This window comes from Xiphophorus hellerii, chromosome 7 (assembly GCF_003331165.1).
Source record: "Xiphophorus hellerii strain 12219 chromosome 7, Xiphophorus_hellerii-4.1, whole genome shotgun sequence".
Classification (NCBI taxonomy): domain Eukaryota; kingdom Metazoa; phylum Chordata; class Actinopteri; order Cyprinodontiformes; family Poeciliidae; genus Xiphophorus; species Xiphophorus hellerii.
The window spans coordinates 30,321,552-30,347,861 of record NC_045678.1 but is presented as its reverse complement, the minus strand read 5'-3'; the positions used below and the strand labels follow the sequence as shown (position 1 = coordinate 30,347,861).

Here is a 26,310-nt window from a genome sequence, read left to right as displayed (position 1 = left end):
GAATTTAATGTCAACACCTGGATTCAGAATGATTGTAGTAAGACAACAAGGCATTTTGGACCGCCATCATGTGACTCCTGCTTGCCTGGTAGAGAGATCCTCGTGTCCATGTGTTCCACATTTCTCCATCACTGTTTGTTATGCAGAAAAACAAATATGTTGGTAAATTAGTCATGCATTCATGGTAATATTAAATAATACACATTTGCAACTCCAATGAATCCAGTAGTTCCTCAACTTTCAGCTGCTAAGCAACCATTCCTGTTTCCATTTGCAGGTACAAACTTTCGCCTTGTTGGTACAAAACGTCGCATCGACTGATACCTGAAAAAGTCGGATTCCAATCAACCAAAACTACAACGGTACAAAGGGGCTGATTTGCAAACTTTCAGCTGAATAAAGTCACATGTCTGTTAAAGTTTAAATTATCGACTGACAGAATTCATCACGCAGTTAGATGTTTATATTCATGCTCTTATTTTGAAGTGGATGAAGACTCTTTAGTTCCATTTCCTCTCCTCACGTTCTCTGTCTTTTTTTCTCATTAACTGTGTTTCAAACAAAAAACATACAGGAACAAAATAAAACACAAGAACAAGATATCAACATAAATACAATCTCTAGAGTCTTTATTGAACATGTCAAAATTAAATTGGTGCTTGAGGGTTGTGATCTTTGAAGGGCAGACATAATCTGAATTGAAGTTAGCTGTTTAGCATTAGCTTCAGCTAAATACTGTGTTAGTGTAGTGGTTTAGCATTAGTTACCGCCCAAAACCATGTTGGTATAGGTAAGGTAAGGTAATGAATTTTTATTTATGTAGCACATTTTCTGCAACGAGGCAATTCAAAGTGCTTTACATAAATTAAAAAGGAAACAAAGTAACAAACCAAAGGAAAGAGCAAAAGAAGAAAGAAAATCTAATAATGCTGATAATCCGTTCCAGTTCTGAGCTGCTAGGGTAATTTTTCTGGATTCTAAGTTTGCTCTTATTCCTGTTCTGGGTTGCTAAAGTAAAAGTGAGTAGGTATTGTATTTCTAAAAATGTTCCAATTTTGTAAAAGTAGTAATAAAAACTAAATATTCCTGTTCTGAAAGTAGGTTTCCTAGATTCTAAATTCGTTCTAATCCCTTTTCTGGAGTCTCTCTGCATAATAATCCAAAAAGTAACTGAATAAAAATAAAAATAAGTAGCGTTTTAGTATTAGGGGAACTAATGTTTCTGAAAAGTTAGCACAGCGTCTGAAGCACAGCTGACGTTTTAGCTAGCAGTGTCCACCACTGAATGTGATTCAGCTGTGTTGGAGCAGGGATGCATCTAAAACCTGCCAGGCAGCAGCTCTGGGGTTGTTGATGCCTCATTTAGGGTTTTGGACAGTAATACTTGAACATGCTGTTGATAAACGTCTGAAGGCTGCGGCAGCAATAACAGCAAATCCAAAACAAATCCTGGCGGGACACAGTGGAGGAAGACAGACGGGTTACCGCCATGAACGGCCTGGTCCTCGGCGTCCCCGCGGTCCTCTTTGGTCTCGAACTGGTCGCCACCTTCATCTTCTGTTGTCTCAGAGTCTGCAGGCATGACAAACACAGCCTGAGTGAGTCTGTGATGTAATAATTTACCACTCTGGCAATGCGGGAGACTGAAGTTGGAACGTGGCACGAGGAGAGGACATGGTTGCCATAGTAACATGCTTACTACACCGTCACTGTCACAACGATTCATTAGCAATATTTGGTGGAGAACAATTAAAAAACAAGAGCCTTGTTCACCTTGGTTTGTTGAGTGAACCAGTAGAAAAGGAGAAACTGCAAACACTGAGGCATCTGTCAAAAACACGCCGCACGTCGCCGTAAAGGAGGAAAGTAAATATTGGAGACTAAATTAAGGGCAGCTTAATGTCAGCAGATTCTCTCCAGATAGAAGCGCATGCTAATAAGAGATGCCTTTTGTTTTAACACGCACAGAAAATTCAGTCACTGCTCTGAAAATAGAAAGCATGACTGAGTCACTCTTATCCAAGTGCCGCTCATGAATCTGCATCCCAGCATGTGGAATCACTTAGAAAGAATGGTTTAAAAATAGTGTTAACAGCTACTGCAGTTTAATAAAGCTTCCTTCATCATTTTATTGTTCATACCCACTGGAGCTGGTGCCCATCTGTCCTTTCTTTTATTATTTTCCTATAAGTGATGCACTGTACATCTGTTCATCCTGCATGTCTGGAAACTAAACTTCACCAGTTTCCACCAGTAATCTGTGCATGAATCTCCACAGATTACTCTGCAGATTAATGCAAAATTAATGCAAACTGCATCCATCCCCACATTCAAAGTAAAAATACAAACAAAAAACAACCTACTGTAAATGTTCTTCCTTTATGGAGATGAAATTAATGTAAAAAATGTGACTGTTTTATTCAGGGTCCGTTCATGGAGGTTTAACCCTTCATACCACTTTCATATAGAATAGATCCAAAGAAACATAAATACAACAAACGTTGGTCGGTACATATCCGCTCATGCTAATGTTGCTATGAGAGGTAACTTGATACCAATCTAGTGGTCAAAATGTGAACTACATGTGGAAACGGAAACGTACAACAGGCCAACAAACAGAAAACAATCTTAACCCTGAGATAGATTATGTAATAAAATATTTACATTTTTCTAACGTCTTCCACAATTAATACATCAGAATAGACAACTTGTTACCAAAAATTCAAAAGTTATTACTAATTTGGGGTATGAAGCTTTTTAGATACACCAGGCAGCAAAGGAACTAGTAATACTAGTATTAAGAAGCAAGTTTGGGTATAATTGTATAAAAGTGTATAATTTATGTGTATGAATTTGATTATTCAACTTTGAGTCAAAACATTACTTTTAAATAAAATAAATAATTCATAAATACATTGATTTCTTTAATATAAAGTTTGACATATGTATTAAAAGTTTTGGTTATCGACTGTAAAGAATTCATAAAGTTGCTCTAAAGATGTTAAAGGAACAGTTCTGCTAATCCACTGATAGCATAGATACATTTTAGCTTTGTATTTTGCTAACTTTGAAGAGTTTAGATTAAGTTAAATTAATTGTTCTGGAGAAATAATAATTTGCTAATTTGTTGTTTTGTAAACTTTCAGTTGAATAAAGTTCAACATTTTTGTTTAAGGTTTGGTTACCGACTGCTAAGCATAGTTAGACATTTATATTCATGCTCTTATTTTGAAATGTGTGAAGACTATTTCCTCTAAAGTTATCCACCTGTTAGAGAAGCACCAAGTGATGTTTTTAGTATCTAGAATCATAATAACATGGTTGAAATTAGCATTTATTTTATTTAGCTTCTGCTAAATGCCATGTTTGTGTTGCACTTTAGCGTTAGCATTAGCTAGTGTTTTAAAAACAATGCAAGTTTCTCTATTTAGTTATATAATCTAGTTTAATAATCAGATCATCTGTCTGACTATTTCTTAATTTCTTTCACATCAAATGATTAGTTTTGACGTACAACATCACTAGCTTGACTTTAATTACTTTGTTAATTTTTTAAAATATTTTGGCTTCTTCTAATTATAAATCTAGTCTCGCTGTTTAGGTTCAGAACATAAAAACTGTTTTTCTTTTAGTAAAAAATAGCAACGAAAATAAAAACTTGCAATGACGGCCTTGTCCAAATTTGGTAAAATATTTAAAGTGAAACGTTTAAGTTTTTTTTTTTGCTGATTTCTGAGCAACAGGGATTGTTTGAGCTGTTTGCACAAAATTCTCAAACTATTGTGTAAACGGTGATATGAACAGAGGTAATCCCAGATATAAATGCCTCCAGCAATCGAATACAGAGATAAAACATTAAACGATCACTTGCCTGGTTGTTCTCTTTGGTCTGAAATGTTTTCATGGTTGGTTTATTTCTCTGCCTGGCTGACGTTCAGCAGCAGCGTATTCCCCGCCACACACGGGGGGATCCGCGCCGCTGCTCCTAAATGAACAATTTTCCTCCAGAGACATCAGCAGCTTCCGCGCATGATGCTCCGTTTCTCATACGCTGACAAGCAGGCGAGAGAAAAAGAAATAAACAAAAAGCAAAAGAAAAAAGGCACTTTGTCGATTACATAACGAGTCCGACTCTCTGTGGTTCTACTGAGGGAATCCATGTGTGGGAAGCAAACCTCCATCCGCAGGTGCAAATGTCTGTTGAATGCATCTCACCCCCCCTCTGTGGTAAAAACAATAACCGGCGACGGATAGAGCATCTTCCCCCGCTGCAGCCCCCAACGACGAGCCGGTGGGAATGATCCAGCCTCTCCGGATCCGACTCTTCCTCCCCATGAGGTCGAGTTTTATCCTCAAACCGCTGGATGGAGCAGAGAGGAGGAGGGGAGATCCCCGCTCCTCCGCGCTGGGAGAACACGCTTTATTCCAGCAAATCCCGCTCATCCTGCGTTTTTTTATTAATAAATACAGTAACTGCTGAGAAGCAGCAACGTTCACGCAGAATAACAATGTGCCAACAGCAAAACAAATCATCTGTTGTGTAAAATCTGCTCCATGCACCCCAGCTTAAAAAAACCCACAATCAGCAACGCAAAACGTTAAAATGACAGAAAACAGGAAATAAATCGCATGAAACATCCAAAAGAGGGGAAATGTAATCAGGTTTTAACAGCTCTGATTTCACACGCTGCTGATTGTGTAATCTCTTTTTGTCTCCTTGGAAACTGCATTTCATGAGGTTTTAGTTTCAGTCTGCTGTTTGATATGAACATCTGAGTGATAAAAATATGAAGAGGAGAGGAAATCATCAGCAGGCAGGAAAAAAGTTTCCTAAAAACTTAAAGCAAATGATCTACTCATTAAAATCTACTTAAATAGGTGTTTTATGTATTTTTCAGGTGCCTTTTTAAAGCACAATCAAGTGTCAATCTTTCCTTCAGTTGTTATGAAAATGCTACATTTATATCAAATATAACTTGAAAGAAATTTGACTCACAATTTGACGCATTGAAATTGGCCTCTGTCTCTTTAAGCCCTGAATCCTTTGGACACCGGCAACTTTTTTAAAAAGCAACAAACAACAAATCTAACAACTTTTCTTTTTTCTTTTTTTTTTACCAAAGACAAACTAGTGACAAAATCCAGTGCCTTTGTTAAAAACCTATTTGCAATAAATCCAGCAACTTTGTTTTAAAAAGTGACTGCTGATAAAAGCAGCTACTGATCAATTTTGCTACATTTTTTCAGAAAAAGCAACAAATTTAACCATCTTTTTTACAAAAGTGACAAATTTAGCGACTTTTTAAAAATAAAATGCGACTAGCAACAACCAATAGGAAAATCCAACTGCAGTAGCCTCTGTTCAACCCAAAGAGGGCAGCACTGAGACAGTTTTAGGTAACATATTGCAGAATTAAGCAAATTTACACAAAAGAAATCTCAAGATTTGCACAGAAACATAAAGATAGAACCTTTAAGAAACTATTTAAACAGTTTATCTGCAAAAAGAAAGTTGATTTGGGGTTTAGTTACTCTAACTGTGGCAACAAAAACTGAAACTAAAGCAATCTGTGACGAGGAAAAATCACTTTAACAGGTTTGCATCACTTTCTTTATTAGAACAGAAATTTTTTAAATCCTATTGCAAAGCAATGCCAGGATGGAAACCTTTGTTCTCCAGTCCATTTGTAGCCTGATTAATAATGACCTTTTTCACCCTTTGTGATTTATCCTCTAATTAAGGTGGATCAGCCCCTGTTGATTCACTGATTGCATCAGAGATCAGAGCGGGGATTTCCAGAGAGTAACTCAGGTTCCACCTGTTCGCTCCTGGACAACCCGGCGGGGAAAACATGCAGACGATTCGCTCACACTCGCCGACTACGTCCAACCCTCCAAATATAGCCCAACGCCCAACAGGATAATCACCCCACATGCTCCAGATGGGCCGTTTTCCTTTCTCTCATCCCTTCACCTTATGACACTTCTCAGCATTACAACCTGATTTTTGGCTTAAAAAACTCAGAAATTAGTTATAGAGCTGGGATTTTTCCTAAATTAGAATTTATTGTTTCAACTTTCAGTCGGATTTGCTGAAAAGTTGTGAAAAATGTCCAAGAAATTGTATAAAAATAGCTTAAAAACATAGGAAAACACCTCCACTTTACAACTTTTGATTGATTTGTTAGCATAAATAAGCAGCAGAATCCTGCACAGGTAAAAACAGAGTTTATACGAGACTTTTTTGTGATTTTAGTCGAGGAAAGACACGTCGTGTGGATGATCTGAGGGAGCTCAGAGGCTCGGAGCGAAACACGTTGGCTAATATTAGCAGTGATGTCTTGCTGTGTAACAGGAGAGACGCTGGGCCTGCTAGCATCACAAAAATCTGAGGCCAGGCACATTCCTCTGTATAAATAACCGGGGGGTCGGAGGAGAAGAGGGCGGACAGAGAGACGTTCAGAGAGAGAGACGCGGCTTCGCTGAGTGATGGGACAGCTGGAGCCAGCCGAGGATCCAGGAGTTTGAATCAAACTGAGCTGCTGTGAAGCTGAAATTCAAGGTTCCTCTTTGCTGTGGCGAGTTTTAAACATCGAAGGTGGGAAAGTTCAACCCAAACGATTGACTCTGAAAACAGCAGCAGCCTGTTTTCTTTGCTTCTGGCTTTTTACGGGAGGAAAATAAAAGAAAGACGGCTCTGATTAGTTGCTGTGGTTTGTCTTTTAAAACGTGTTTGGTTCAGTAACTGAACATTTTTTATATTTTTTTTTATTGTTTTTTTGTTTTTGTAACAGGAAGGCTGATACATCACAAAAATAAGACATTTGACCCATAAATATTAAAAATGTGACTTTTATCTGCTAGATCTGTTTACCTACAATGAAATAACACTGATTTATAACTTAAATTTAGGAGCTTTTTTTGCTTAAATGATTCATAGGTTAGCATTAGTTAGCTTAGCATAACTAAACTATTTAAAATAAAAAGAGTGCTGCTCATTTTACTGTAATTTTTTACATTTTTAGTCATTTTCCAGCCAATTTTGGAGTTTGAAGATGTTAAAATTAAATTCACATTCTATAATATGTTCTACTGTGATAACATTTAATTATATGACAGCAATAAATAATATTTACCAGCAGGAGGTCTCTCAAGAGTTACTTTTATTTGGTCATAACCTGTTAGATTTCATAACACCAATCAGTGGAAATGAAGTTTCATATAAAATTCAGTGAATACAGGCAGGATTTAAGGATTGTTTATTATTTATCTCCAACATTTATCAAAGTAACCAATTTATTGTATTAAACTGGTCAGTTGACCAGTTTAATGAATTAAATGTTTAAAAACATTTGGACTCGTTTTTCTGAGACTGAGCTTTCAAAATTAGGATTTTTAAGATTAGGTTGTGAAATATTTTGTTTTTTTAAGCATAAGATATTATTGTTCAAATATAAAAAAGCAACTCTGTAGAACAGCTGACGCATGAACAGAGAATCGAGGCGAAGCTTAGCAGGAAAATCTGGTTTTCTGATCAGAAACACTGAAAAACGGCGAGTAGCTTTGGATCAATCAGCTGTTTAAGAAATTATTTATTCCCAGAAAGAATCACAGAAATCAAACCTTTCCACTGCATGCTCACGTCACGCAAAGATGCATCTGACACCAAAAAAACATGCAAAACTGAATCTGGGTTTAGATTTGAAAAGGAAAAATAAACCTGATTCTGGAGAGAAAGGGAGTCAACATAGATACTTTCTCTGATTTAGATAAAGGTTGTTTTTTTATGATACAATTATTAAATGTTTCCAGTAATGATTTATGTTTACAGCTAAAATCTCCCAATTATTTGCATCCTACAGGCAGCAGGTTGGATCCCAAGGAGTCAAAACTTAGTAGCAATAATTTGGATTATTTAGCCTGAGAGGCGACGAGAACAATAGAGGTTCATTTCAAAATCATATGTTCACCATCTTTAACTATCAAATGTCACAATTACAAACTAAATATCTAGTGATAAGCCAGATATTTAGTTAGCAAGCTAAATATTAGATGCCAAATATTTACTTAGAAGCTACATATCTTACTAAATATTTAGTTAGAAAAATGTTCTGTTTTTTTTTGCTTGGAACCAAATATTTTAAATATGCATATTTAGTTAGAAAGCTAAATAACAAAACAATTATAAATGTACCTCCCAACATCAAGTTACATGTTTAGTTTTAGCAAGCTAACTGTTTAGTTTATCTAGTTTTTATGCTACATATTGAGTTTGAAAGCTAATTATTTAGCCAGCAAGCTAAACTAAGTTTGAATTTATTTAAGTAGGAAGCTACATATTTAGCTAGATCCCATTGAGTTGGAAGCTAAATCTTTAGTTAGCAGGATAAACATTTAGCTTGAAGCTAAATATTTAGTAAGTAGGCTAAATACTTAGGCACTGAATCAACTAAATATGTAGCCTCAATCAAAAATATTTAGCTTTAAGCTAATTATCAAAAATAAATATTTAACTAGAAGCTAACTACTGAATATTTAGCCTGCGAACTAAATGTGTATTTTGGTTAAGTAACCCTGATCATTTCTGGCTCCTAAGTAGGAAATTAGTTGGGATTATTGTGATTATTGACCGGAAGCTGAAACTTTGACTTGTCTGCTAGTTTAGTGAAATCCTTAATAAAGTTCTTATTGTGAATGTTATGGGTATTCTGAGGAATCCTGATTTACGGTCCGTTTAGTACTTTAGTCTGGACATCCATGCTACATCTGTGTAAACTAGAAGAACCGTTACCTTCACCCAGATCCAGGACGGCCAGCACGGCGCTGGTCCGGGCTTCTCCCAGGTGATTGTTGGCGATGCAGGTGTAGAGACCAGCATCGCTGGGCTTGCAGTCCCTAATCCACAGGCCTCCGTACTCCTGGTTCTCCATGTTGAGCAGCTCGTCGTTGTGGTACCAGTACAGGGACGGCTGGGGGTCCCCAACCACGGTCACCTTCAGGCGGATGTCACAGCCAGTTCCCACCGCGGCGTTCCTCATTTTCCGGATGAAAACGGGAGGAGACGGGTCGGGATGGCCGGGGCCCCGGGATTCGGGAACCACCTGCTCCAGGGCCGTTTTGGACCGTTTGGGTGGGATGATGGGACTTTGGGGCGCTGCTGCTTCATCGGCCCCCTTCTTCAGGGTCATCGCTACATCAGCTTTTCTCATGGTTGGACGTGTAGGCGAGTAAATAGTTAGGGCCTAAAATCAACAGGTCCAGTTATAATCCATCCATTTGACTCCAGGCTGAAACATAAAAACTTTAGTAACATCTGTGCAGCTGTTAAATATTCTAAAACTGATGCTATCTGGTGTCGGCTGTCTGAAAAAGGAATTGTTGATGAGCAGGTAATCAGGCAGGACGGAGACAGCGACCACTGCCTGAACAGAGGTATTTTTAGGATAAGACGCACCAGATCATGTTGCATTAACAGCAGATCCTTTGACTTCTCTTGGAACTGACAGCTTTGATTTTCCAACCTCGTTTTTATCCCAATTTTCTCTTTCTCTTGGTTTTACCTCTTCACAGTGGAGTTCCTCCCAAACTAAGGTGGACAAGTCTTCATTGAGATTCCTTGAGATTGGCTTCGTCCAAGGACCAGATCCTACCTGATAAGTTGCACCGTGACCCCCTGCAGTCACCGCTCCTTGTCCCGTAAGTTAAATCAGCCCACTCATGATTTCCCCCTACCGTTGCCAGTCAGTCTGGAGGGGGAAATGACGGTCGGAGCCCCGCGAACCGCACAGCGACAGCTGCTTGGTCCGTCTGCCCACTCAAAGCAAGGCTCCCGCCCTCAGCGTCATTTTTAGCCAGCCTGAGGTCAGAAGAACATGGTGCAACACTTTGGGGCATGCTGGAGAGAGTGGAGAGTGGCTACAATTTGGGTTATTTATCCTGTCATAAGAGAAAAATGGGAGTTCAATTTTCAAAGTCATAATTTATAAATGTCAGCTTTAAACTAAATGTTTAAATAGCATGCTGGACAGTTAGTTATCAAGCTAAACTTAGCTCCAAACTAAGTATTTAGTTAGCAAGCTACATTTCAGCACCAAACTAAATGTTCAGTTTGAAAGCTAACCATTTACCTCAAAAACTAGATATTTATGAGCTAATTAAATATTTAGCTAGCTCAGAGTCAGCTAAATAATTAACTCCAGACTAAATATTTAGCTAGTTAAGAGCTAGCTATATATAAATATACTGCTAGCTAAATATTTCTTTAGCTAGCTAATTTTTATATTTTATCAAAATTAGCTTGATTACTGAACATAGTTACCTTACCTTTAGCTCCTAAGTAGTTAGCTAAATTTTAGCTCCAAGCTAAGTAATTAGCTAGCTAACTATTTAGCACCAAATATAACTTGATATTTAGATCTGAGATCTTTAAATATTTAGCTATCTCAGAGTTAGCTAAATATTTAGCTCCAAATTTAATATTAGCTAACAAGCTACGTTATATATTTAACTACAAACTGAAAATTTAGTTATGAAGCTAATTTTAGCTCCAAACTAATTATTTGGTTAGCAGGCTGAGTATTTAGCTAAAAAGTTTTTATTGGAGCAAGCTAACTCTTTAGCTCCAAGCTAGATATTTGGCTCTGAGCTAATTAAATATCTAACTAGCTCAGAGTTAGCTAAATTGTTTATTTGTATACCCATTAGGGTTAAATATTTTGCTTGCTAACTAAGTATGTAGTTTGGAGTCAAATAGTATCCTATTTTTAAAGCTTCAAAAGCATGACTCCCATTTTTCTTGCCTGCATTGAGACTTTAAACTGCAGATTTGGTGGTTTGTCAGAAGGTGGCAGTGTGACTGTTTCTACAATTACACAGTTCACTCAGACTCAGAGGGTGGACAAAACAAACATTTCCTTTGTTGCATTAAAAGCAACGTCGGTTTCACATCTCAAGGATCAGTTAAAGGTGACGAGGAGAGAAAAAAGCATGTTGACATCTGACTGCGCTGTAATTGTCTTGCATCAGAAATTGCAACTTCTGTTTTTGGTTTCCTCACTAACCAATAAAAATAACAGCTGATCGATGATGTGACTCAGAGCTGCTTTTGTTAATCACATGACAAGAAACTGAGTCCTTGTTTCAACTTTAATGAAGTTTCTTGGCCGTACAGAAATTAGATTTTTAATATGTACAATACAACAAGCTAGCTTCATTTGAAACTATTAAATAATAACAGCAGATAAAAAATATTTTTATATTTACACAAAAAACAGATTCATAAAAGACCAACATCTATTTCACAGTTTCTTGTGCATCTGTTGGTGTTTCTTTTTTAGCATTTTGTCTGTCTAGACATTGTGATGCTGAAAGCTAGTTATGAAATATTTTCACAACTTACCCTAAATGTTGACAGATCTGGTTTTCCCACCTTTCACTAAGATATAATTCCGCTAAAATAAAAACAGAGGCAACACAAATGCATAGCTGAGTAAAAATCAGTGTACCAAAACTTTGCCCAACACACCTGCATTTTTTAAAATACATTTCATATGTTTTTTTTTAAGAAATTGATTTGTAAAAATGTTTCTATAATCTGATTTTGTAGTGGTGTTATTTTAAATTTAAATTTTGTATGTGTCTGATGATGTCATTTTTAAATAATTAGATCAGTTAGTCGTATCTGAGTAATTGATAAACTTAGAGCATGTTTTTGTTATTCTTTAATTTTCTCATTTATTCACATCAATGTTTTCATTTGTCCTTAAAATAAAAGGATTTTCACCTAAATTCATATTTTTGTGTAATGATATGATTTTAAAAAAATACTAAATCAGATTTTTTGATCCATTACTCAGTCACAATTTTACCAAATAGATTTTTATTTTTGCTTGAGTAATTTCTTGGACGGTTACTTTTACTTTTACTTGAGTAAAGAAATGTTGAAGTAGTGCTGATGTTATTTGAGTTTAATTTTTGGTACTTTTACCCACTTCTGCACAAATGTTCCCAGCTTAAGTTAAGGAAGCCTTTCTTCTGGTAGCATAAATACAATGAAATGTACATCAACACATAGGAAACTTATTTACAAAAGGCAAAGAAGTTTTAAAGGCAACTAGAAGTAAATAAATTTGTAGAAAGTCCGGCAAATATTTGGAGTTAAAGCTTCACTTGGTAATTTTTATAAAAAATAAGTTTTTTATATATTGGTTAAAGTTATTGTGATGTCATGACAGTTTGTTATGAGACAGATAATGTGTGAAAAAATGGAAATGTCTTCCCACTTCTAACTGTAGAAATACATCTCTCAGTCAACAACCAATCAGAGCCAAGAGGAGGGTCTTAGCACTGTTAATCACTCTCATATACACTACTCACATCCTTTTCCCACTTGCTCTCTGCTATGCTACAGCTGGTTAATCAGATACAAAGCTATTTACAAATGCTAACTAGTCTTAGCCTTCCGTAGCTTCAGCCAAGAAGGCTAAGGCTAGTTAGCACAGCCACTGACAATGGCAGATAAACCGTGTTTATGTAACGGTAACTTGTTTCTCCTCCATTAGCACGCTGATCAAAACATACACGAGCTTGATTGTCAGCGCTAAGACTCTTCTCTTGGCTCTGATTGTTTATTTTGGACTGATAGCAGTGCATTGTTTTCAGATGGCAATAGTAGTTCAGGGAGGAGATGGAGAAGATTGATAACAGCGCGTACACGAGGTTGATTGACAGCGCTAAGACCCGCGTCCTGACTCTGATTGGCTGTTTTTGGTCAGCAGTAGTAGCTGAGGGAGGTCGAGAAGGAACTTGACTTATTCACAGATTATCTGTCAACATGGTGAAGGTTTCAACAGATATGTAAAAAACACTTTTGTAAAAGTTTCATCCTGCAGTTCAAAGTAACATTTTCACATGACTGTTGATGTGATTTCCGATGATATGGAGGACCTGCTGGCTCTGGAGATCGACGCCCGCTCCAACAGTCCCATCTTCCTCATTTTCTGCAGCAGCTTCTTCCTGAACTTCTCCCCAACAAACGCGTACAGCACCGGGTTGACGCAGCTGTGCAGCAGCCCCAGGCTCTGCGTGGCAAACATGGCCTGGTCCACCGCCGTCCTCTCCTGGCACCCGTACTCCACAATCTTCAGTCGGAAGAAGGTGTCCGCCATCACCGCCAGGTGGTACGGCGTCCAGCAGAGCAGGAAGGCGACCACCACGCATATGATGACCCTCATGGCGCGCTGCCGCTGGAAGCCGCCGCGGACGTGGAGGAGCCGCTGGATGGTCACCCCATAGCAGGGCAGCATGACGGCCAACGGGATAACGAACCCCAGGAGGTGGCGGAGGACTCTGGTGGCCAGCCGCCACTCGTCGGCGCTGCTGGGGTTGTACTGCACTGCGCAAACCATCTGGGTTGTATTTCGGGAAGGGAATGCGGAGCTGAAGAACCCCGGTAGGGACAGCAACCCACCAACAACCCAAACCACGACGCAGATAACCCAACTGCACACCTGGCGGTTTGCGCGGCGGGCCTCCATCGCCCGCACTATGACCATGTACCGGTCCATGCTGATGCAGGTCAGGAACAGGATGCTGGAGTAGAAGCTCAGCTCCTGCAGGACTGTGACGATTTTACACATGAGATCCCCAAACACCCAGCCGGAGGTGACGGAGGTGGCCCAGAAGGGCAGGGTGAAGGCCAGCAGGAGGTCCGCGACCGCCAGGTGGAGCAGGTAGAGGTCAGAGGGGGTCAGCGCCTGCTTGCTCAGCCCGATCACCAACCCCACCACCAGATTCCCCGGAATGGCCAACAGGAAGACGAAGACGTAAAACAAGCAGGCGATCAGCATCATGACCTCCGGGAACCGGAAGTTGTCGCAGGGTTCGGTCGCCGGGTTCAGGATGAACTCCGTGTAGTTGTAGGTGAAGTTCAACTCTTCGTAGATAGAGCTGAAGTCGTCAACAAATGACGACATGTTTGGATCTGAGGGCAGAAATTAAAAACCTTCAGTGCATGTTCAGCTTTGGTATCAGTTCAGTGAAGAATGTAAATAATTAATTAACTTATGATTACTTCCAATCAATTAACTAATTACAATGGTAAATTAGGATCAAACTAAGTAAAAAGTTTAAAAATTTGAAATGATGAGAATAAAGTCGAAATAATACAAATACATAAAATGAGAAAAAGGTCATAATATTATGAGAATGAACTCATATGAAAATAAAGTCATAGTATTTGGAGAATAAAGTCGTACAAGAATAAAGACAAAATTTTACAAGAAGTTGCAATAATATAAAAATAGTCATAATATTATGATAATAAAGTTTTACAAGAATAAAGCCATATTTTAAAAATAAAGTTGTAATAATGGGATTTTCTCATAATGCTGCAACCTTAATCTCTTAATGTCATGTCTTTATTCTCGTAATTTAATTTCTTTTATTTTCTAAACTTTACGTAACACTAATAAAGTCTACTTAAACACTTTTGTGTTGTAGTTTGGCCGCCATCCAGCAGATGGCGCCGACGATCACCCTTAAACGGAGCCATTTGATACAGAAACAAAGATGGCGGCCGGGCCATAACGGGAAAACGATACAAAATCCACTTTATCCGGTTCAGTTTTGAAATATAAACTAGACAAACTCCTGAAGTTTTACCATTAATGGCGCTCCTAAAACAGAAAGATCAACTTTATCAAACAAAAATTACTAATATTCTACAAAGGTGAGGATGTGATAGTAAAGCATAACGCAGAAAAAAATGAGGCTACTTCTGTATGAACGTTCTCATCTTTTCTTTTCCTATTCAGAAACTGAATACATTCCTGTTTTGCTTAAATTTTAAAATATGTCTGTGCTTAATAATGTGACAAAACCACAATTTTATGTTTATTCAGTCAGTATTTAATGCAGCTGACACAAAATAATGTGAAAATTGTATTATTTTTTAATTTAATTTACCATATTATGAAAAATGTAGCCCTTTATGAAAGAATGCCTACCCTCTGTAAAACTCAGTTTTCTTAATAAAATGGCCACTCATCAGTTAATCAATCTGATTAATTAACCTTAGATTAACTAATTAAATGATTACCTCAACTGAAGATGAAATAAGTACTCACCAGTAAACATGGTGTCTTGGCTGCAGAAAGGCTCCAAATATGTCACAACTGGACAGGAGACGAAGTTTGTATCTGTCGACTCTCCTCCCATCAAACTCACCTTCCTGTTTCTCATAATTTGATTTGCTCAACACTCCTGACTGGGAAGTGTCTACCTCTGTGGCAATACTGAATATATTATACCTTCTTCAATAAATCAGGCAAATAAAGGTTTATTTTGTTGGGAAGTAGATAAAAGTGTGTAATGTAAGAAAAATACAATAAATTGGATTAAATTAAATCTGAAATCTGAAAAGAAGTGGTGGGAGTTTATGCTGAAATATAAAATAAAGTCATGCTTAGAGAAGAATGATCTCACTTTAATGAGTTATGAATATGAGTTAAAGAGAAACACCTGATGTGAGGAGCAGCTGATTTAGTGACGTGTGATTCAGCGGTTTTTCAAAACAGATTTATCGGAGGGGACTTCGCTCCCAGTCGGAGAGGAAGTCCCCGGCTCATGACATGTGTCTTTGTTGACACACGAGTTCATCACATTTCCTGCCGCACTTCTCATGTGTTTCAGCTCACAGTGTCACAAGTGTTGACAAAAAAGCAAAACAAAACCCAAAATGAGGCTAAACTTTTACAAGCATAAAACCTGACAATCAGACGGACGTTTATGCATTTTAATTAGATTTATATTGAGAAATGACACTGAAAGCAGGTCCAGATGTGAGGAAATGCATGAAAGAAAATAAGCCAAATATTTGTTTGTATTTCAGAAACTAAAGTGTGGAAGCTGTTCAGAGAAACTCTGGTAGTTGATTTAAAAGTAGAAACTTCTGTTTTTCCTTTAACATCAGGAACTGGTTTCACAGTGAGAGCGGCTTTTCTTTAACACTCCAGTTCAAGTTGTGAAATATCCTGCAGGATTTTACACAACCTGCATCTAATTTACATCATGAATGAGATCAAAAGTATTTTATAAGCTGGCCTTCAGAGGACTGAGTTCATACTTTAGCATATTTTACTGTAGTAAAAATAAAAAGCAGCCATATAAGCCATATTATTCATCTACGAATAAAAAGTATTTGGCAAAAAGGCAACTGAGAAATGGATCATAACGTTTGATTTAGTATTTTTAAAAATGATGTCATTACACAAAAACAAAACTTTAAACACTAAAATGAAAACATTAATACAAATAATACTGTTCAAAATAAAAAATGTAAGCAGAACTTCCACCAATGTTTTCAGTATAAACTTTATGAAAATGATACTTACAGTAGATAATGTTCATTCAGTTCAAGTCTGAACAAGATGTTCAGTTTCCTCACTTGATCTCCAAATGGAACATCAGGCTCTGCAGACAGAAATTAACATTAGAACAAAGTTTGTAGTGATTCTTCAGAATAGCAAAGTGCAGTAAAACTATTTCCAAACGTTTTCCAAAATGTAACTAAAGTAAAGATTAGCTACTCACCTCTGATGCTAATGACACCATATTTTCTCTAATCACAACCTTAAAAGTTCAAACATGTCTGCTCTCTGATGGCCACTCAAATGATGTTTAGCTTAACTAAATGTGTAGATTGCTAACTAAATGTTTAGCTCTACTTAGTTTGAAGCTAAATGATTAGCTTGCATACTCAACATTTAACTCAGTATTTAGTTTGAAGCCCAGTATTTAGCTGTTTAATAAGTGAGCTAAATATTTAGCTTGCTCAGTAAATATCTGGCTGACTAGTTTAAAGGAAACTATTTAGTTTGCAAGCTAAATATTAAACTCACTATTTAGTTAGGCTAAATATTTATCTCCAAACTAAATTTCTAATTTGGTTAGTTAGCTTATTGGAAGCTAACTATACATCTTTAAATTCTCAGCAACAAGACCACTTCAAGACTTTTGCTTTAATGAACTTAAACTAACAGGTTTGCCTGAATCTGGATGTTTGTGGTCATTTCCTGTAAAACCAAAATAAAACCAAAATAAAAGCAAGTTTGTGCTGTACAGAAAGTCTTATTTTAGGAAACATTTCTGATCACCATCATGCCTTTGGGCCGGATTCTTGGCCCACGCACCTGATATTGGATTAAAATTAAAGTTCCACTGTACAATTCCAGTTTTTAATGATCGTTAGATCTTCGTCCCAAAACAAGATTTTAGATAATTATGGAGCAGTTATACAAGTAATCATAAGAAATTGGTGTGTTTATTGCACATTTTAAATTTTACTAAGTAACTATGGTGTTTACCTTTTAAATTTGTGTTTTTTGGGCACTCAGGTTTTGTAAGCAGCTTAAACTTGGAGAAAGTGTGTGTGAGATTACAGAGGCTCAGAGGGGGAAGCGACGCTCAGAGGGACAAAAGGTTTAGGTGCTTGGTGCAACAAAGGATGTGAGGAAACTTGGGGTTAATGTTAAGCAACGTGTTGCTGCAAAATGGAGCACTTGTTGACAGAGAAAAACAACTAAAAGAGGGGGAAATAAAAAAATAAAAAAAACATGTTCTTGACACTAGATGGTGCTGAAGAGTTGAAACTGAGAAAGTTTATTTGTGGCACTTTGGTGGCCGGAAACATACAGACGTTTGACCAACAACATTTTATTGGTGAAAAACAAAGTATTTAACTGCAAGCTGTGAAAACCAGACGCCATTAGAGTCAGTGAACCAAACATGTCCAGGTTGGACACCAAAAGCTTCTGGAGCCAGAAAGAAATCCAAATATGGCAGCATAATTAAGATTTACTTGAACCGTTGTGTCTGATCATTGGTCCGTGATAAAAATAGAAAGGTATAGTTCATGGCAAAAAACAAGAAAACCATGGTTTATGGAGAGGAAATAGTCATTCTGTACGGCTATGATTAAAATCTAACAGCTGACGTGTTTTCAGAGTCACTTCAGATATGGTTGAATGCATTCTCACCCACTTAAGGCCTTTTCCACTTGGAGAAAATAAAGAGGGAACACCTTTTCCTGACTTAAATCACAGCCAAGCTTCAACATAAATTAAGAGAAGAAAGTGCATCAAGTGTTCAAGTAGGATGTGTTCTTTGAAAGAAGGAGGGAGGGAGAGATAATACTGGATAACTACCGTCAGGTCTCCATCCAAGATGGCCGCTGTCATGGCTCTGGCGCTTAATCACTAAGACAAAATGATGCGTCTGACTACCGTAGGCTGTATAAAACCATTCATTATTGGGAAGGCCGTCACCGGCGGGGGGAGGAGCCAGGACCAAACCAATCGCTTTCATCTCTTGGCACGTCGCGGATCCCTGCCGTTGCTAATGGTGACAGAGGACTTTGTAGTCGTCGGGGGTCCGCTGGCGTTGACGGGCGGCGCGCCGTTGCCCGCCGTCGACCGTCCATTAGAACGACCGGCGTTGCCGAACGTTGGGTCGCGGGGAGCGCCGGGGGTCGGGTTGTTGGCAAACGGCGGCATGGCGCCGTTACCTGTGGGAGAAAAAACCAAAAATGACTGAAACTTGAGAAATTACAGAAATTCAGGGTAAAAGCAAATAAAAGCGGGAGTTACAAACCAATCTCACTGCTTTACAAGTCAATTTACTACGTTATTAAAATGATATTTAGAGTTTTCCTGGAGGTCATTTTAAAAAGAAAAACCCAAAATAAGCCAAACCCACTGACCTGGTGGAGCAGCGGTACCTGAATTCTGATTAGGCGGAGAGTTTCCTCTCTGGTTCTGGTCAGGCTTTCCCTGTTTGGAGGACAAAATGTTAGACATCTCAAAGTTACTGAAAATATTTAAATATTACAATAATCTATATAATTTACAGAATATTCACTGAAACGCAAAGCATCCTGGGAGAGGAAAAGCTTTAGCTGCTCAACCTCACACCTAGCTAGGAAAGTTGGTGGAATCAACCAACTCTCACTCTGTGGTTGCCTAGCAACAACCTGCTGGGTAACTGGACCAGCAGCAGTTTCAAGTTCCCCCAGCGTGTCTCCTAACCGCTTAGAAATAATAAAAAAAACAACGTAGTGGAGAGAAACTGGATAAGACAGGAAAGGCCATGTCACTGGTTTGGCTGCAATTCAGATATTTAAAAAAAATTACTAATCAATAATTATAAATATTGACTGATATGAAACATTTATATCATGATACGTTTTCAGCCATATTGTCCAGCCCTGCAGATTGTTGTGTTTTAGTTACTCAGAACCAAAAAGTCTCACATTTAAAAATAAGAATAAGATCAAAGTCAGCGTAGCGTGACCTGTAGGAGGTTTCTGGGCGGACGGGTCGGTACTCACAGACTTGTTCTGCTGGTTAGCCTGCGCTAGCAGCTCTGGGTTTGGTTCGCTGAAGTTGGGCACCTCGGAGTAGACCATGCAAAACCTGGGAAAGAAAAACTGACTTAAACTAAAAATCAAACAAAAACTCTCCAAAACTGAATTAACCAAGTTCATTTGTACAGCGCATTCAGAATGGTTTATATCATAAAAACAGAAGAATAAGAAATCATAAACAACGTACAGAGAAACCAGCGACAAACATTCTGATGAGTGCAAATACTCAGGGAAACGTTTTATAAGCCATGAACTTTAAACAATCAGTATATCCAGGTAAATTGGAGTGGTTTGCCAAATAGCAACTCTTGTGTATTTAATGTCTTATAGTTGCTTAATAACTGTTTATTATATTATATTTATAAAAGAGAAAGTGTAAATATGTTTCATACTAATGAACATAACCCCGTAATTTGTGTATGTGTCCATTTTCCCACCATGTGTATATATTGTATTTATATTTTGTGTTCATTTTGTAAAGATTTTTATATTTATTCTGTCAAATATTCCAATATTTGACAGACCAATATTTTGTAATTTTTGTCCACAACCACAGATGCAAATGTATTGCAGGCGGTAGTAATTCAGGAGCCTTTAAAACCGGTTAGCAATAATTGATTTTTGTGTACTTTTATGCACAAACTTTGAAAAAGATATTGCTGACCAACATCCTGAAGCTAATCGAGAGTGACGGCTAACATTAACATTGCAACATTACATAATATCTCCTAGTCTTAAAACAATGCAAATGGGTTTAATGTTCATTTTGGTTTCATAAATGTCAGATACATGGTGATAAAATCCTTTAGTTTCACACACAATTCAATTGTACATTATCCAGGAATAATTTTGAGATAGTAAGGAAATGGCAAAGGGGCTAAAACACACTCAATTTTGTGTTTATTAATAAACAATCTGCAGAGAAGACCATCAGGGCTGAACTTCTAATGTCTGATAAAAGGAAGCAAACATATCTGCAGACCCCACACATGATGGACACGAACTGTACGGACATCTTAATGCCTGACTGGTTGACTATTCTGATGTGAAATAAAGCAGAGTAGTAGCTGAAGAAGAAGAACGGTGATGTGAATGAAAAGCAATACCAGCCACTTTTTTTGATATTTAATGACATTTTAATGGAGATACTCACTCTCCAATCTTCTGAAGATCCCCCCCTCTTCCAGTGTAAAGGGTCAGGCATCCTTTCCATATGGATGCATACCTTCAAAACAAAACATTAATCATCTGTAGACAGTTCAATTAATTTAAGCAACGCAGCTTCAGAGACAGACCTACCCTCTGGTGAGTTTGATGATGTCTCCAGGCTGGATGAGACTCCCCAGTTCGTCCCACACCGAGATGGCGATGCTCCCGCTCTTATCCGCCACCTTACAGGACCTCACCTCATGGCCGTCTTTCGTTTTGGTCACTCGACCTGAGAGAAGATTTAATTTAAAAAACTATTAAAAAGTCAGAAGTCAATGGTAGCCAGCAGAGCTCCCGGTACTGTGACCGAGTTCTAGCTCGGTCCCTTTAAGAGACACAAACCCCAGTGGACGTGGGGACAGAGGGGGCTGCTTTAGCCTCACAACTCACCGATCTCCAACACGATGAACACAATATTCAGGTTCTTAGAGCCCGGTTTCACGTCCTTAATCAGGAACAAGGCCTCATTAGAAGGTGCTGCCATCATTGGCTAGCCTCTGTTAGCTTCCTCTCTCTCTCCTTCGGTTTGCCTTTCAGCCGTTACTGTTAGCCTTAGCGGTGCTAGTTAGCCTGCTAGTCGCAGCCCTGTTCCATAAAAATAAACGGCTTTAAACTGCCCCTAACTTTTCAGATTCGGGACGGTTCTATGCTTCCATTCAGAGTTACGCGGTTAATGAGCCCATAAATAACACCAGTTGGTGATTGCCGTCCCCAGCAGCACCAGTTGTTAGCGGAATGCTTGTTAGCTCGCAGTTAACTAGCTACCTTCGGCTAGTTTCAGGATGCATTATATGAGCCGTTCTGTCCCGACTATCGCCATAATAACGGTTTCATTCTTCACATAACACCAGCTAAAATGCTAAACACGTATTAATAAGATATTAATGTATCAGTTTTATGAGGCTGGAGTGTCTAAAATACCCCCCGCAGGCAGAAGAAGCTTAAGTTAGAAAGATTTTAACCCCAGCCTGCTGCCAGAGTGAGGAAACACCATCTCTGACCCTGAACCGCTTATACAGCTGCCCTGATGCTTTGTGTGGCTCAGATTATATGGAGCTATTTCAGCTTTGTTAACCGTAGGCTGACCTGATGCTTTGCTATAACTCTAACCGAGTTAAATTACTCCTGAAAGCTCGGGATTATAGTGTTCTGGATGTTAGCCCCTCCTGGGCCGAACTAACAAAGCTAACTATTAAAAGCCTGAGCCAGCTGCTTACAGTACCGACTTTTCTCTCCCTTCTATAATGCCCCAAAAACTACGTTACCGTGCTCTGCCGGTGACTTTTTATACCGCTTGGACTGTACCATTATCCACTTAACAGGAGGGGGTTCAGTTCACCCGCACCGCAGCCCCACATGAGTTCAAGAGGCGTGACGCTCTTAGGCATAGACATGAATACGCTCTTGGGGATGTACGTCAACATGGCCGTCATATGTAAAGTGGCATTTGTAGCGACACAGGCAGAGGAACGTATTTTTATGTTTCGTTAAAACAAAACGTATTTTCTCGTTTTCATGACATAAAAATACGTTTCTCTGACAAAGGCATGAATGAGCTCCATTTGTTTCTTCAGTTCCCAAATATCTCGCGAGGTGTTGCCATTTAACTGTTACAAGCTTAGTTTAAACGAGCTAATATTTTCGTTTTAATTAAAATAAATAGTTTTATAACAATACTTAACACTGGTTATAGCAAGTTTTATATTTCGTCAAAATAGGAAGATAGTAAATAATTTGAAAATAGTGTGTTTATTATCACTATTTCACTATATATCACTCTAAAGTTATTTAAATGTATCACTGCATATAAAAATGGTTCATTCTTGTTTCGAAACAGGTTTATATTTGTAGTCAAGCAAATCTTGCCACTCACAGTAGGGTCACAGTTTTGTGTACTCCGGGTTTCAACGCGAGAAAAGGATGCGAGATTTCAGCATGAGGAATCTTTATTAACGTTGTAATCACGGTTACTCTCTAAAACAGCGCAGTAATGAGTTTAATCATTCGGGTGAGTTAATAAGCCAGAATGTGTTGTGAAAGCTTGTTGCAATTTAAATCCGACCGGAAAATCAAAAAGTTTATCGTCACGAACAGGATTCGAACCTGTGCGGGGAAACCCCATTGGATTTCGAGTCCAACGCCTTAACCTCTCGGCCACCGTGACAGTACATCCTATGGGCGTACGAGCCGGATATATCTACGTTACCAGTTACTGGAATATAAGTGTGACTGGGATTGTTGTTTAATTGTGTGTGTAAATTCACTCGTTTCTAGCATTTACACAAATATTGGCGAGGTGTAACGTAAGATGCGTAAGATGTAATGGGGTATTTCAAACACTAGAGGGAGACAAACACCATCCGAACGACGTCTATGTTGGGTAGAAAACGTTCACACGTTATTGTGTTTTTCCGCGTTGCAATCATAAACTTCAACGTGTTTTATGGGGGTTTTATACACCAAGCTATTGGGAAAAGGAAGGAAGACATGTGGTTTTCAGTACTTTGTACAAATAATTTCAAATGCCGTTACAACTACGATTTCAAATTAGATAAAAAAAAAGAATTTTCAAGCCTTTTCACAGATTCTCAACCAGATTTAGAGTCTAATTAACACATATACTTGAATCTAAACCATCCCGTTGCAGATGTGGCTGCAATGTTGGCACAGTTGTCCTGCCAGCAGATGAATCTCCACTCCAGTCTCAAGTGAATAACAAACTTTCTTTCAGGAATATTTAGTTCAAATCAACTCCACCTTCCTTGATCCGACTGAAGAAAAGTATAACTTATCATAACATTGCCACCGCCATGCTTCACTGTGGACATGGTGTTCAGGGTGATGTGGCGTGTTAATTTTCCTCCGTATGTAGGAGTTTTAATGTTCATTTAATGAGAAACTGGCAAACCATGAATGATTAATGCTGTATAAGGACCAACTACTCATAATCCATCCATCCATCCATCCATCCATCCATCCATCCATCCATCCATCCATCCATCCATCCATCCATTTTCTTACACCCTTGTCCCCAGTGGGGTCGGGAGGTGCTGGTGCCAGCTAACGTTCCGGGTGAGAGGCTACCCATAATAAGCGGGTTAAATGGTCTCAGATAACATCTGAAAGGAGCTGAGAAGAGAGCAAAGATCTGCAGAGTCTTGTCTGTCTCATGTCTTTTTTCCCTGCTCATCTTTCTGGCAGAAGAAAGATGAGCAGAAGAGATGACAGATCGAGTCTTTAATTCCTCATTTGAGAAAAGGAGGGATAAATGTTTGTTCCTCTACATATAAATGCTGCAATTTCTGTCAATAAATGAGAAATTTTGCACTTTGCATGCACCCTGATGTGTGATTTCTGCCTCAGCATAGATATTAAATCATAGAGTCAAGGACTGTCAGGTAGATAATGCAGGATTAGTAATCTGGTTTTGGGCCAAAGGCTGTCAGGCTTGGGGACCAAAATTTTTTTTTTTCTCTAGATATTCTAATATTGCAAGTGGAAGCAACAAATACACTGCAAAAACTCAACATTTTACCAAGTTTTTTTGTGTTTTCTAATGCAAATGTCTTAGTATACTTGAAATAAGAAAAGAAGTAACTTTGTAACAAGATGTAGGAGCCCGTTTGAGTCAATAACTCTGGTTCCACTGGCAGATTGTTCCACTTATAACACGGGAAAATCTCTCATTATAAGTTGAGGGTGTCCAAAGTGTGGCTCAGGGGCCATTTGTGGCCCTAATAACAATTATTTTTGGCCCCTGACTGCAGTTCATGAATGCTACAAATTTGGTTCTTCAGTGGGAACTTTTATATTGTTTTTAGCACAAGATGTTTTCTGACATTTCCTTTTAATGTCAGAAACTCTGTAGAGTTACAGAACCTGAAAAAGTTAGGAAACACTCTACCTTTTATTGAGATATAAAATTTGCCAGTTTAATTTTTTAAAGAGGATTTAAATAAAAATTCACAACAAAATTATTTTGTGTTTAAAAGTGGGAAAAACAAAATGGCCACCAAATTTTTTCATCTTCGGGTTGCAAAAGGTTTGGTCACCCCTGTTATAAGTTATATAATCTACCAGTTTTTCATCAATATTAAGTAATTATTGACAAATAATTACATGTAACTTAGGTTGTCTCATTTCCAGTGCACCAAGATGTTTGCACCAGAAACCAGACAAGAATAATTGTAAGATTTTGTGTTTTTGCAGTGCAGTCAGATGGTTTTAACTGATTTTGGTTTGTCCACCTGGTCAGTAGAAGGGGAATGTATTTCAGTGAAGCAACTCTTTCTAACCACCACTTAGCTAATGCTAATGTCAGCCTGAATCTGAATAAAGTGCTGCATGAAGCAGAGTTGAGCAACTGAGCCGCTCCCTGGACCGTGACTCATCAGCGCCACACCTCTGCACATTCTGACGTTTTCCTGCAGAAAATAAACCACAAAAAGTCCATTTCAGCGTCATAAAATCTTTATTGATTTATGCAGGACTAAACTTTGCAAAGAAACAGCAGGAAAGCGTGGCAGGGAAACATCTGTGAGAAGATCTTTGGTTTAAGTGGCTAACAGAAAAAACAAGCATCCTAATTATAGCTGCAAAATAAAAGCCCCTCTAACAGCTGATTTCACTTTCAGCAAACGACACAGAAAAAGATCATTTCAAAACAAAAGCTTTATTTATGCAAGCTAGCACAGAATATATGCAAAAACCACAAAATATCAGGAGAATTTCTGAAGAAAAACATGATTGAACCGTTTTAAAAAGACACACAGTGAGCAGTTTAGAAGAAAATACATCAACTTATTTAGTGTTTTGTCCTTTTACACATCCCATAGATTGTTTCTGAAGTGATGCACCATATTTCTCATTTCCCAGATATTTTTAATCCCATCATGAAAAAGAGCAGAAACTATTCATCAGAATGAGCTTTGAATGACAATATTTTCAGTAAATACATCTCTGACTGAAAACTGATCTATTTAAAAAATAATAACAAGCAACCGGGCAAAATATCCAACAATAAAAGCAGTTAGTATATATTAGAATATGTAATATAAAAGTGTTTCATTTTTATCTGCTTTCAGGTGTAAACAAACATGAATACTTCTGCAATTCACTAAATATTTGTTTTTTACTCAGATACGCAAATATATCTAAAACAGTGTAAATCAATGACATAATTTATTTTAATTTCCCAATAATTTCACACAAATGAAGCATTCATATATATATATATATATATATATATATATATATATATATATATATATATATATATATATATATATATATATATATATTCATTGAGGCTTGGTTTAAGTGGCTAACAGAATATATATATATATATATATATATATATATATATATATATATATATACTGTATGTAATTGTGCAAAAACAATAAAATTAGCGTTAATCTTCCATAAAGACCTCAGGGATAACAGATTAGTAAATGCATGTTTTGCATAGTTAATATGGAGATGATACATTTAGATTTTTTTTAATTTATTGTTTTTTGGGGGATTTATTCCATCCAGGATCAGCAGTTTATGTGCCTATAAGACAAGCTGCAACAGATCGTTGATCCCATAAAAAACATGTCTATTCCCATGGTTCAATGCAAGCCTCAATGCAGAAAAACATTTTTAAAATCCTGCCTGAAATCACCCAGGGCGTCTTC

General features: G+C 37.8%; 3 protein-coding genes and 1 non-coding gene across 7 annotated transcripts in view; all 4 read right to left on the bottom strand.

Moving 5' to 3' along the window:
• The window catches only part of spegb (striated muscle enriched protein kinase b), a 39,535-nt gene extending 29,758 nt beyond the window's left edge, over window positions 1-9,777 (bottom strand). The window contains exons 1-4 of one of the 4 annotated variants that reach the window (XR_004339868.1): window positions 9,455-9,777; window positions 8,792-9,242; window positions 1,486-1,572; window positions 86-131 (exon numbers count right to left, since the gene is read on the bottom strand). Coding sequence is in view for 3 of the 4 variants with exons in the window: in XM_032567361.1 (XP_032423252.1) it covers window positions 86-131; window positions 1,486-1,572; window positions 8,792-9,242; window positions 9,455-9,469 (599 nt within the window). In the remaining variant the exon portion in view is untranslated. Of the gene's footprint in view, window positions 1-85; window positions 132-1,485; window positions 1,573-8,791; window positions 9,288-9,454 lie in introns of all 4 variants that reach the window. The other 3 variants (XM_032567364.1, XM_032567361.1, XM_032567363.1) reach the window with 3 other exon arrangements.
• A 3,107-nt stretch (window positions 9,778-12,884) lies between these two features.
• LOC116722940 (C-X-C chemokine receptor type 2-like) lies at window positions 12,885-17,514 on the bottom strand. The gene is made up of 2 exons (XM_032567366.1): window positions 15,126-17,514; window positions 12,885-13,981 (listed from the first exon to the last, which is right to left on the bottom strand). Exons 1-2 carry the CDS (start codon window positions 15,238-15,240, stop codon window positions 12,906-12,908), a joined length of 1,191 nt encoding a protein of 396 aa, XP_032423257.1. The 5' UTR covers window positions 15,241-17,514; the 3' UTR covers window positions 12,885-12,905.
• Window positions 17,515-17,635: 121 nt separating this feature from the next.
• On the bottom strand, window positions 17,636-21,897 carry nabp1a (nucleic acid binding protein 1a). Its single transcript, XM_032567367.1, has 6 exons — window positions 21,020-21,897; window positions 20,720-20,858; window positions 20,574-20,645; window positions 19,385-19,469; window positions 18,758-18,827; window positions 17,636-18,562 (listed from the first exon to the last, which is right to left on the bottom strand). The coding sequence occupies exons 1-6, from the start codon at window positions 21,114-21,116 to the stop codon at window positions 18,360-18,362; spliced, it is 666 nt and encodes a 221-aa protein (XP_032423258.1). The 5' UTR covers window positions 21,117-21,897; the 3' UTR covers window positions 17,636-18,359.
• An 814-nt stretch (window positions 21,898-22,711) lies between these two features.
• trnas-cga (transfer RNA serine (anticodon CGA)) lies at window positions 22,712-22,793 on the bottom strand. The gene has a single exon. It is a non-coding gene; the product is annotated as a tRNA-Ser (tRNA).
• Between the last annotated feature and the right edge of the window lie 3,517 nt (window positions 22,794-26,310).

What these genes read in the sequence shown, in the direction of transcription:
- LOC116722940 (XM_032567366.1), bottom strand. Translation starts at nt 15,240, where the DNA reads ATGAGAAACAGGAAGGTGAGTTTGATGGGAGGAGAGTCGACAGATACA. An exon ending in CCAAGACACCATGTTTACTG is followed by an intron (nt 13,982 to 15,125) that starts GTGAGTACTTAT and finishes TTCTGCCCTCAG; the next exon opens with ATCCAAACATGTCGTCATTT.
- nabp1a (XM_032567367.1), bottom strand. Translation starts at nt 21,116, where the DNA reads ATGATGGCAGCACCTTCTAATGAGGCCTTGTTCCTGATTAAGGACGTG. An exon ending in ATCATCAAACTCACCAGAGG is followed by an intron (nt 20,646 to 20,719) that starts GTAGGTCTGTCT and finishes TTTGTTTTGAAG; the next exon opens with GTATGCATCCATATGGAAAG. An exon ending in CTAACCAGCAGAACAAGTCT is followed by an intron (nt 18,828 to 19,384) that starts GTGAGTACCGAC and finishes TCCTCCAAACAG; the next exon opens with GGAAAGCCTGACCAGAACCA.